At 36.7% G+C, this 12818-nt stretch overlaps 1 protein-coding gene across 1 annotated transcript; it reads left to right on the top strand.

The window, feature by feature from the left end:
• The first annotated feature begins 6409 nt into the window (after positions 1-6409).
• LOC132316273 (glutathione S-transferase F11-like) lies at positions 6410-12534 on the top strand. Its single transcript, XM_059814781.1, has 3 exons — positions 6410-6419; positions 6540-6654; positions 12144-12534. Exons 1-3 carry the CDS (start codon positions 6410-6412, stop codon positions 12472-12474), a joined length of 456 nt encoding a protein of 151 aa, XP_059670764.1. The 3' UTR covers positions 12475-12534.
• The last annotated feature ends 284 nt before the right edge of the window (positions 12535-12818 follow it).

Raw genomic sequence — 12818 nt, forward strand, 5'->3', positions numbered from 1 at the left:
TTAATTACCTTATGAGATTGTCACCTTATCTCCTTAAGTTTATGTTGACCTTAAGGATTTCATCCAATAACAATCTAGATGTTTTGATGATAACAAACCATTAATGGTGTTTAAGGACTAATGTTCACATTGAGTGTTATAGATGATTTACATTCAAAGAAGAACCTCAATGAAGATATAGAGATCATTCCAAGTATTCCATTATTCAAGATCACATCAAGGAAAGCAATAGATACAAAAAAGACTTGAAGTTGCAAGAAGCCAAATGCAAAGTCCATCCAAAGATAATTTAGACTACAACGAGGAAGAAAGCAACTCAAAGAAAGGATGAAAGCAAAGATACCTCAAAGCCTAAAGATCATGGACAAAGCTTCAAAAAAAGGGTAGATAGAATGGTGAGTGTTTAGGATTCAATGTCAAAGTATTTATGAATCCATTTGAAACTCATTTCTATAGGACCATGCATGTCATCATTCATAAGTTCCTATGACCATTAGCAACAGACTATGCACTTCATTCTCATATATAATAGACACATGAAGTCATTGTTAAAGAATGAGTTAGTTCAAGCTTACTTAAGCTTTGAAAGAACTCATTACTTGTGCTAGAAATGTTAAGACCATGCACATCAATTACATGATTCACTTTGATCTCTAAAAAGTAAATGCTAAGGCTTAGAACATATTTGCTCATCTATAAAGCCTTTATTACAATGACTTGGTAACGGACTTTAGGACCCAATATCCGCCTGATGAAAAATTATCTTTTTGGCTAAGTATGAAAAATGGCTAAGTGTGAAAAATGAATTTTTGAAATAATGATTATTTCAAAATAATTTTTCCCGGTAATAACTCTTTATACTTCAAATAGCCTAAACTGATTTTATGGGATTTTTTCATCCATTCTATAATGGTCTACATACGGATTCATTTTTACCAAAACTGTTGAAAATCCAAATTTGTACTAAAACTGAATTTCTACATTTTGATTTAGTTGGATTTCAATTTTCTAGTATTTTTTATTGAATCCAAATGGGGGGTACTTCCTTATTTACATTGTAAACTTAAAGTAAATGGACATATAAATACTGTAAAGACATTTACTACCTTGTAACCGGTTAGAAGAATTGTTCTAACCGTTTAGATCAACATACAAAACATTGTATCTACCTTCTCGTAACCGGTTAGGAGAACTCAAGTAACCGTTTACATGTACTTAAACAGAATACGATTTTTTTCTTAGCCAATGATGTAACCGGTTAGAAGAAGCTATATAACCGGTTAGATGTGCTTTAACAGAATGAAACTTTTCTTGGCCATTGATGTAACCGGTTAGGAAGAAGCTTGTAACCGTTTAGTTGAACTAAGCCAGAATAATGTCTTCAATCATTTGCATTCAAGTAACCGGTTAGACAACAACTTGTAACCGGTTAGATGAATGGGCAGAAGCTTTCCAACGGCTATTTTGACCATCTGACCTCATAGGAACTTACCATAATGCCCTCAAACAGCTATATTCTTCCAAGGGCCTATAAATACACAATGTAAGGACATTGTGGGCATGAAAGGGAGCCAACACTTGAGAGACCTTATTAAGCATCAAAGAGAGCTTTTGTTCTCATTTTTTTCTCTCCATCTCTCTCATTCATTCATATACTATACTTGAGAGATTCAACTAAGCATTCAAAGAGCTTTTGCTCTATTCTATACTTGAGAGATCCTATTGAGTTCATAAGAGCTTTTATTCTTCACATATTTCATCTTCTCTCATTCATATCATTCATAGAGTTTGAGCTTCATTGATATTCATATATATTCTAGTTGAGAGCTAAATTTGTATATCTATCTTGAGAGAGATTCAATCTTGTATTTCAATTACAAACTTTTCTACAAACTTGTAAGGGTTGGTGTGACCCAAAAGAAGCTTAGGAGAAGGGTGTTCTCCTAGCAAGAAAGAGAAGCAAGGAGTTGCTTCATGTAAAGGTTTGCTCTCCACCCGTAAGGAGAAGCCATAGTGGATTGGGAAGTCTCAAGAGGGGTCTTGAGCCGAGAAGTAGGAGTTTCCGAACCTCGCTAAAATCACCGAGTCATTGTTTGCAATTTCTCTTCCCTTATCTCCTTTACAATTGTGCTATTAATTGTTTACTTTCATATCTTGAATATTGCATAATTACTTAAGTGGTTAATTAGAAATTGTAAATCTATAAATTGTGAAAATTGGCCATTGACTCTATTCACCTCCCCTCTAGAGTCAATCCTTGGGCAACAGTTTATCCATACCCGTTGAGTCTCCATGTCACTTGGAATTCTTATCTAGTCGAATATTCCGTATCAGTAACCCCCATTCCCGAAATCTTGCTTGTCAAGTGTCGGGAATGCCAAGTCCTTCCAAGCTAAGCATACTTGATGATTAATTTCTTGCCCCTTTTAATAAGGGAGTGGATTTGCTCGAGCTTTGTCAGCTCACCTTTTAATAAGGGAGTAGTTTACTCCTCGTCTTTTTACCGAGGGAAGAAAATGAAGTTGACCCTTCGTTCCTTTATGGGAGAAAGGGTGTAGTCTTAATGAGGGTGACCCTTTTAATACGAGAGGTAGTCGTCTCGTCTCTCTAGTAAATGAAGGAAGCTTTAATTATCTCACCCTTCTGTGTAGAGGGAGTAGTCGTTTTCTCGTTCCTTTTAATGAAGGAATGAGGTGTAGTTGGCCTCTCGCCTTTTAATACAGGACACATTGACTTGATCCCTTTTAGTACGGGGAATGACAATTGCGAGCTTCATTCAGCTTGGACCCTTATAGTATGGGGCAATTTGATTTTGACCCTTTTTAATACGGAGGACGACAATTACGAGCTTCATTCAGCTCAGGCCCTTATAGTACGGGGCCCTTTGATTTCGATCCCTTTTAATACGGAGGACGACAATTACAAGTTTCATTCAGCTCGGGCCCTTATAGTACGGGGCACTTTTATATTAAATTTTTTTAATACGGGGTACGACGATTATGAGCTTCATTCAGCTCGCCCCTTTAATAAGGAGGTTCGTAGTAATTCTGAACTCGCCCCTTTGATAGAGTCTCAAAGTGATTGGCCAATAATATCCTCGTCAAATGGCATTGTACGCTAAGTACTGCTTCCTGGAAGACTTTATGCTTCAAAAGTGTGCTCGATAGTTGTGCTCAAGAAGTGAACAAAGATGGACCAACCTTATAGTAATGTTTATATGTGTTAAAAATAATGTGCGGTAAATGATTTTTTCTTTTTCTTTTTCTTTTTTCAAAAATCTTACTATTTTAAGAAACTAAGCAGGGATACAACAATGGCTATAGAGTCTCGTGTGTTGTGTTGAATGTGAGAATCTTAAACCATACTACTGTACTCAAGAACATGCAAATGCTTACTCGCATTAAACTATATATGCTCTAGTCAGAAAGCACCTTTAAATGCTAAAGAGAATTATCAGGTGCATGTAAGAATAATGCTCACACTCTAATTAGTTAAATCATAAAAAGTAGTGATATGATCAATTTTATATATGTATAAATATGTATATATTAATGGTGAGATAGTTTACAGAAGCTAAAAGAATACACGTACATATACGTCATATAAACTACTGTCACACTTGATGCACAATTTATATTGTTTCAGTTTTTTTTTTTTTTTTCCGTCTCTGTAAAAAGATCTTCAGTGAGATGTACATTATCAAATAGAATGGTGGGTGAATGCAAAATGGGTCTACCACTAAATCCAAATTATCTTTAAGCCAACCATAGGGAATGTGACCATGTAATAATAATTGGTGCTCCCAGACCACTAAACCCAAATACCATTGGGTGTTTTTTTATTTTAAATTTAGAAAATCTTCCTGAATAAAAATTAAATTTTGTTGCAAAGCTGCGGAAGTATAACTGTATGATCTGAAAACCATGATATATATATATATATATATATATATATATATTCAACAAATCACAGGATTTGTTTAATCCAAGAGCAATGATTCACAACTCAAAAGTGTTTTAAGACGTATAACACGAATTTCTCAGACACCATTATCACTACGTGTGTAAACAACTTCTTCAAGAAGAGAGAGAAATATAGAGAAACATACAAATTGATACAAATATATCTATATATATGTTAGAGGACTCTAGCTATACTGATTGCATCTGGACCTTTCTCTCATAGATTTAATCTGATCTCCCTCTTCACATTTATCTTATCAAATAAAGATTAATAATAAATGTATATTTAGAATCAGACAATCTTATTATCTAGGAAGAACAAGAATACTTTGAGATCTGTCGGCAAAATTTGTAAACCACTAGATACTTATTGTTTATTATGATCTAATCTAACTCATGCTCATTTGTGTAGTATAAAATATATAGGATATATATTTATACAAGATATGTAACAGAGCATAAAAGAACTAGATTTATCAAGTATGAATCAACCACAAATTTGATAAAAGTAATAGACATGGGTAGACGGCGCGTACCCAGTTTATTGGTTGCAGATATCGATGGAGACAGACACTTGTTTCGTTGCTAAACCATTTTTTTGTGATCGATAATGAACGAAACATTGGAGTTGGTCAGGATCGACAACAAAGGCCAAGAACACGAACACTGTTATAGATCAATAATTTCTTGGTCGTAATTTGTTGGGACTAACACACGTTTCCCACAGACGGCGTCAACTGTTGGTGCAAAAATCCGCACTATCTGGAGCCAACGGCCATTCCTGCAAGATAAGAAGTGATGACCGGCGTGGTGCCGGTCGGGTGCACTCCGACGATCAAGTTAGTACTTGACCATTGAATATCCGAGAAAAGGATTTCCTATTAGATGAGATTTATGGCGGACCTTTTTATGTTGACTAGCCTCACTTTTATAGAAAGTTGAAGTTGTCGTTTCCGCATTTCCTTCCGAGAGAGAAGGGATTAGTTAATCATATCTTTAGTGCAACCTTTGAATTAATCAACTCTTATCCTTTAATTACCTTATGAGATTGTCACCTTATCTCCTTAAGTTTATCCATACCCTTTGAGCCTCCATGTCACTTGGAATTCTTATCTAGTCGAATATTCCGTATCAACAACCATCATTCAATCTCTAACAACCTAAACCTATCAATCATTTTATTTTAATTTCAAAAATCTAAGTGTCAAGATACTTGACGATATCAATGAAATTAAATTTGAATTAACTTCCAACAATATCTAATAAATAAAGATCATTTCATTTTCCATCTCGTTCAAACTCTTCGACTTTAATTTAAAACCACTTTCGGTTTTAGATTATTTTAGTTTCGTTCTTTCATAAACCTTTGATTGGTGAAGGATTGATATAGTCACAAGGGTTGCCAGCGAAAAACACCCATATAGGTATGCATATAAAGCGTATAATCCCTTATACGTTCTGCAAAATCTCTAACATTCAATTTTTGAGCCAATAAGGGATTGAATGCTGAAAAAAACTAAAATGTCTCTCTATAACTGAATAAAAAGGTAAAAAAGTAATTAAATGTGAAATGCCTAAAATGTCCCTCTTTTTTTTTTTTTTTTTTTTTTTTTTTTTTTGCCCTTCTTATATATAAGGGCAATATTAGGAGAGAGAAATGGTACTTTCGGAATTTTATATCTTAAAAATGCGCATAATTAAATTTGTAACCAAAAAGCGACTTCAAACCCTCTTTGATCATATTTTCAAACTTAACGCACTTGTATATTCCAAAAAAATCTTATAAGTGATATTTGCCTAAAATTTAAACATTATGAATATTTTTTTTCCAGTTACGGAGAAGTTTTAACAAAAGGGTCCCACCATGCACTTCAAAGTAATTTCCTTTCCTTAAATTCCTCTTCAAGTCCTTTTTAAGTGATTAGTTAATATGTCCAAGCAGAAAATAAAAGTGGAACTTAAAAGAGGTACCATCATGACTTCCAATTTTTCTTTTCTTTGTTCTTGCCTAACACCCTCCATGCACTTACATTAGGCACTTCCTTTGTTCCACCACTTGGTCTCTCTCTCTCTCTCTCTTATTAGTAGTTTATCTATTATTTATATTTTCTTTAATCACAAAGTCTACTAATTAAAAAAATTATTATTTTTTATTATTTAAATAAACTATTGAGTTTATTTTATGACCTAAATTGGAATATATGAAAGAGTGTAAAAGGGAATTGGAAGAATTATTTCACAGTGGACTAAAGAAAGAATGTAATTGGTAATATAACCACTGGAATTTGCAACAGCTTTTCTTTGATGGTGATGTATTTAGGATTTACTTTTCTTAAGAGTCAAGGCATCAAAAGCAGCTGGATCACTTTGTGAACTTGTCTATTTTCCATCTTTACTTTACATGTCAACTTCAAGCTTTCTTCAGCCTAAAAGATTCCTGTGGAATAATGGAGACAAGTATTGTTTATTGAGTTATTTAGACACGATGTTGTGTCGTGCACATGAATACTATATGGAAATCAAGTATGTGACATAATTCATTTTTCTTATTCCGTGTTTGGTTGACAATTTCTGCAGAGTCGAGGGCAATCGTTCATTACTATGCAGCCAAGTATGCCAACAAAAGCCCCAACCTACTAGGAACCACCTTGGAGGAGAGAGCCCTAATTGATCAATGGCTTGAAGTAGAAGCACACAACTTCTGTTAATTATCATAAATAGAGAGATAAAGAGAGAGCCAGAGATATATGAAATGTAGATATTCTGTATATTGAAGTGTTTGTAATACATGTACAATGAGAGATATATATAGGCTAGAGATCACCAACGGCTATACAACAATTATAGTAATTATCTAGACTAAGGCTATAATAATGCAATTATGGTAGTAATATAAATAACGGCTATATTCTAATTATGTTAACATCCCCCCTCAAACTTAAGATGGTAAAGCAGAAACCAACTTGAGTTTAGAAACTAATTCCCGAAATCTACCTGGCGGATGAGCTTTGGTAAAAATGTCAGCGGTTTGATTAGCGGAAGTTACAGAATGAAGGCGTACAGTGCCCCGTGCAACATGTTGACGCACAATATGACAATCGATTTCAATATGTTTGGTGCGTTCATGGAAGAAGTCATTATGAGCAATGTAAATAGCACTTCGATTATCACAATAGAGAACAGTGCCAGTGGAGTGAGAAATACCCATATCTGTTAAAAGCCATCGAAGCCAAATAAGTTCTTGTGTGGAATCAGCAAGGGCACGGTATTCGGCCTCTGTACTGGATCTGGAGACAATAGATTGTTTTTTACTGCGCCAAGAAATGAGAGAGTTTCCAAGGAAGAAGCAGTAGCCAGTAGTGGAACGTCGGTCAGTCGGATCACCTGCCCAATCAGCATCAGAGTAGGCACGTAACTCAAGTGAAGAATGAGAAGAAAAATGAAGGCCTTGAAACATAGTCCCTTTAATGTATTGAAGGATGCGTAATACAGCAGTATAATGAGTAGATCGAGGTGCAGATAAGAACTGGCTAACAAGATGCACGGCATAAGCGATGTCAGATCGAGTAACAGTAAGGTATACTAAACTGCCAACCAACTGTCGATACAATGTAGCATTACTGAGGAGTGTACCATCTAGAGAAGTGAGCTTGACATTGATCTCAAGTGGAGTGGGAGCTGTTTTGCAATCCGTGAGTCCAGCACGAGCAAAAATGTCAGAGGAATACTTGGCTTGGGAGAGATAATAGCCATCCGAATCAGAGAGAATCTCTAAGCCTAGGAAATAACTAAGGTGCCCAAGATCCTTCATATCAAAATGATGACTAAGAAAATTTTTGAGTGCAGAGATACCTGCAAGATCATTTCCAGTAATTATCATGTCATCAACATAAAGTAAAAAAAGAGTAATACCAGAGTCAGTCTTGCGGATGAAAAGACTGGAATCATATGAGCTTGAAGTAAATCCAAAATCTCCAATTGTAGCACTGAATTTTGCAAACCATGCCCTTGGAGCTTGTTTAAGACCATATAGTGCTCGACGGAGTTTACAAACTTGGTGTGGAGAATGGTTATATCCTGGAGGGGGTTTCATATATACTTCTTCAGTGAGATCGCCATTGAGAAATGCATTTTTCACATCCATTTGAAACAATGCCCATTTGCGGGCTGCTGCCACAGCCAATAGGCTACGGACAGAAGTAAGTCGAGCAACAGGGGCAAATGTTTCCTCATAGTCAATGCCATATTCTTGGGTGAAACCCTTTGCAACAAAACGAGCTTTGTATCGTTCCACAGAACCATCAGAATGAGTTTTGGTTTTGTAAACCCATTTACAGCCAACAACAGTTTTGTCATAGGGAGGAGCAACCATGTCCCAAGTCTGAGCTTGTGTTAGAGCCTGTAATTCTTCTGCCATAGCTTGCTGCCAAAGGGGGTTAGAACTAGCCTCGCGGTAGGATTGAGGCTCATGATGAGACATGATAGTAGAAAAACACTGGAAATCACGTAAATGACTAGAAGGTTTTCTTACCCGATGAGGAGGTTTAGCAGTAGTGATGATATCTGATGAAGAAGATTCAGTAGCAGAACCATCAGATGAAACAGATTCGTTAGGTAAGGCCATTTGTGGGAGCTCAGATAGAGATTCAGTAGCATGAACATCAGATGAAGCATATTCATCAAGTAAAGCCATTTGTGGGAGCTCAGATGAAGACGTTGTATCAGGAGTAGTGGTTGGGATCTCAGATGAGGATATGATATCTGTGTCGATTGGGAAAAGTTCAACTGAAGAATCGGTAAAAAATGAAGGAGTAGAAGATGAAGATAGATGGAATTTGGAGAAAGAAGAGAACATTTTGTGTTCCCAAAAGATGACATGACGAGAGATATGAAGACGTTTGGAAATGGGATCCCAACATCTGTATCCTTTGTGTTTAATTCCATAACCCAAAAAACAACATAAACGAGCCCGAGGCTCAATTTGGTGCGTTCATGAGGTTGAAGTAAGACAAAACAGGCGCATCCAAAAACTTTAAGTAGGTTATAAGCCGGAAGGATCCTATATAAGCGTTCATAGGGAGATTGATTGCCAATAATATGCATTGGAACACGGTTAATGGTGTATACAGCAGTGAGAGCTGCTTCCCCCCAAAAACGCTCAGGACAGGAACTGGATATGAGAAGAGAACGAACAGTGTCTAAGATATATCGATGTTTACGTTCAGCCCGCCCATTTTGTTGGGATGTGCCAGGACAAGAAGAGTGAGAGATCGTGCCATGTCGGCGAAGAAATTTTAGAAAATTTGTTTCATTGTATTCCATAGCATTATCAGCGCGGAAGATCTTGATGGATCGGGAAAACTGGGTTTTGACCATGTTTGCAAAATCATAGTAAAGTTGGGGTAATTCAGAGCGATTTTTCATGAGATATAGCCAAGTAAATCGTGAGTAATCATCAAGGAAAATAACAAAGTATTTGGATCCTCCCATTGTAATGTGAGGAGAAGGTCCCCATATATCAGAGTGAATTAGGTCAAAAGGAGCAGAAGTAATAGATGTGCTTTTATTAAAAGGTAAAGCAGGTTGTTTTGCAAGTTGACATGGTAAACAAGTTACATCATCAATTTTAACTGAACCTAATTGACCAGTTGACACTAAGGAGCGTAAACGCCCAACAGACACATGACTTAATCGGGAATGCCAAAGGCTAAGTGAGGGAGTAGAGGTTGCTGAAGCAACGGTGGAAACTGTAGAGAGCCGATGAGAAGAAATGCGTAGATGGATGAGCTCAAAGAGACGTCCCACTTTACGGCCTATCCCAAAGGTCTGCCCTGTCTATGGATCCTGTACATGACAACCGGAATTAGAAAAAATGACATTAAGTCCAAGTTCACATATTTGACCAACAGAGATAAGATTGATTGTAAGTTTTGGTATATGGAAGGTATTTGAGAGTAAGACATTGGGGGTGGAAATTTGACCAATGTGATTGACATGTAAGTGAGATCCATCAGCTGTATGAATTATAGGTGTATTGATAGCAGGATTATGTTTAGAAAACATTGTAGAATCAGAGGTCATATGATTACAGCAGCCAGAATCAAAAAACCAAGAATTACCTGAGGTAACTGACATAGCAGTGGAAGGAGGAGTACCATTATTAGAGAGAATCTGCTTAAGAAGAGCCTCGATATCATTGGTAGACATCGTTGTGACTGTAGAAGCTCCCCCTTAGCAGTGACAGCAGTGAAGGATGAAGATGGGTGTTTGTGGCTAGATGAAGTACCTCTGGAAGAATTGGTGCGAGATTGCCAATTCTTGGGACAATCACTCTGGTAGTGACCTGGGCCTTTCTTGTGACAAAACTTGCAGATTCTGGTGGGATAGGTTAATAAAGCGTGATCTGTGTTGTGACAGTAGGTACACTCCTTGGGAGAGGAGAAAGATGAAGCTGGTTTCTTTCTGGGATAATGAGTAGCAAGAGCTGCATCGGTAACCTGAGGTTGAGATGTATTTAGACGAGTTTCTTCTGAAAGAAGCTCAGTTATAGCATCTTCTAAGGTAGGCAGAGGATGCCGATGAAGGAGAGAGGCTTGAACGGGTTCAAATGAGGGTTGAAGAGCCATAAGAAACATGATGACACGTTGACGATCTCGATAGGTAGTAAACTTTGTAGCATCAGTAGCACACGACCAAGTAGGTTTAGAAAGAGATAGTTGATCCCAAATAGCATGTATTTCAGAGACAAAGGTACTGATAGATTGACCAGGCTGTTGAGTTTTGCTGTGAAGATTGGTCAGAAGTTGATATTGATGGGCGAGATCAGTAGTGGTGTAACGGTGCTTTAAGAAATCCCAGATGGATTTTGCAGAATTAAACCGGCCAAATTCAATACTAATGGATGAAATACAGGTGTTGCGAAACCAAGTAATAATTTGATGATTTTTGTTATCCCATTCTTCAAGACGATCACTATATTTTTCTTTTGTTTCTGTTCCGACTTGCACTGGCTCAAAGAGATCACCGGTAATAATGCGTCATAGCTTCTTACCTTTAAGAAAACTAGACATAGCTTGAGACCAAAGAATGTAATTTGAGCAACCCTCCAAGGTAGTGCCAATAGAATGAGAAATTTCAGACCTGTCCATAACTTGAAAATATATGAGACTGTGTACCTGGTGAATAGTTTTGATTACTGCCCCCAAGAGCTCTGACTGCAGCCCCTAAAATAAGTTTGATTTAGGTCCAATAGCTCAATTTCCCCCATAAACATAATATATTATAAATATATATAATATTTATGGAGAGAGATTTAGGATTTTGTTTTTCTGGGGGAGATAAAATATATATAATATATTTTAGGTGAAGATATTATATATATATATATATATATATATATATATTATGGATATATATAATATTATATATTCTGGGTAAGGTAAAAGATAAAGATATAATATATAATATATATTATATATAAATATATATAGAGAGAGAGAGAACACAGCGACGGCAGAGGAACACGGCAAAGAAATATATACAGAGGAACACGGCTGAAGCTAGCGACGGCAAAGGGGCAGCGGCAGAACACGGCTGAACGCTGCGGAACACGGCTGAAGTCAGTGATACCGGCTGAGATCCATTCGGTGACGGCGAAAGAATCCGGCTGAGATTGTGAACCCGAATTGGAACAGTGGCTGAGATCGCGAACCTGTACTGGAATAGCCGGCGATGAAAAACTGAAAGATATGGGTGTTGATGTAGGTAATCGGTTTTGTATAAATTGTTGCAGAGAGAGTGGCAGAGAGGAAGAACTTCTGAAATATATGGGTTTTGTAGATTTTGTAGTTTGCAGTTGTAGAGAGCAGCGCCGGCGGTGAGGTTAGGTGGTGTTGTTCAGATTAAAAATATATATATATATATAGATAAAAAAATATAATAATAATTCATGGCTCTGATACCATGTTAATTATCAGAAATAGAGAGATAAAGAGAGAGTCAGAGATATATGAAATGTAGATATTCTGTAAATTGAAGTGTTTGTAATACATGTACAAGGAGAGATATATATAGGCTAGAGATCACCAACGGCTATACAACAATTATAGTAATTATCTAGACTAAGGCTATAATAATGCAATTATGGTAGTAATATAAACAACGGCTATATTCTAATTATGTTAACAACTTCAATGACTTGGTGTTCACTATGGTGCTTCATCTTGTGATCCTTCCGGGGATGGGGCAATGTGGCGACATGGCATTGGTCCACAGCTCCGAGAACAAGCTCAAAAAAGTGCTCGACGTGTACGAGGAAAGGTTGTCGAAGAGCAAGTACCTTGCCGGAGACTCCTTCTCCCTCGCCGACCTAAGCCACCTTCCCGCCATTAGGTATCTCGTGAATGAGGCTGGGAAGGGGCACTTGGTGAGGGAGAGGAAGAATGTAAATGACTGGTGGATGGATATCTCAAGCCGCCCTTCTTGGAAGAAAGTCGTGAAAATGATGTATTGACTACTTGCTATGCTTGGTTGCTTATTTTTGTGTGCTTTTGTTCAACCTTAGTGACCTAAGGTTGGTTTGGTGTATTAATAAACAAAATTTTAATAAAAAGTATTGTTGTGGTTGAGCTTATTACACTTTTACTATATTTGGGAGAAAGGATTCCACACTTTAAATTTGGGATTGAAAAAAATTTAATTCAATTGAATCAAATTTCAATCACGATTTTCACAATTGGAGAATTTCGCTACAGTCACTGCTAAATTATGATACTATAACAGTGACTTTATTAGTAGCAAAATTTACCATTGATAGGAATGAATTCAGTTGGATTTGGATTTAGAATTAATAGATGT

This window comes from Cornus florida, unplaced genomic scaffold, assembly GCF_030987335.1.
Source record: "Cornus florida cultivar Cherokee Brave unplaced genomic scaffold, ASM3098733v1 CherokeeBrave_3.0.0_Hap2_Chr07, whole genome shotgun sequence".
Classification (NCBI taxonomy): domain Eukaryota; kingdom Viridiplantae; phylum Streptophyta; class Magnoliopsida; order Cornales; family Cornaceae; genus Cornus; species Cornus florida.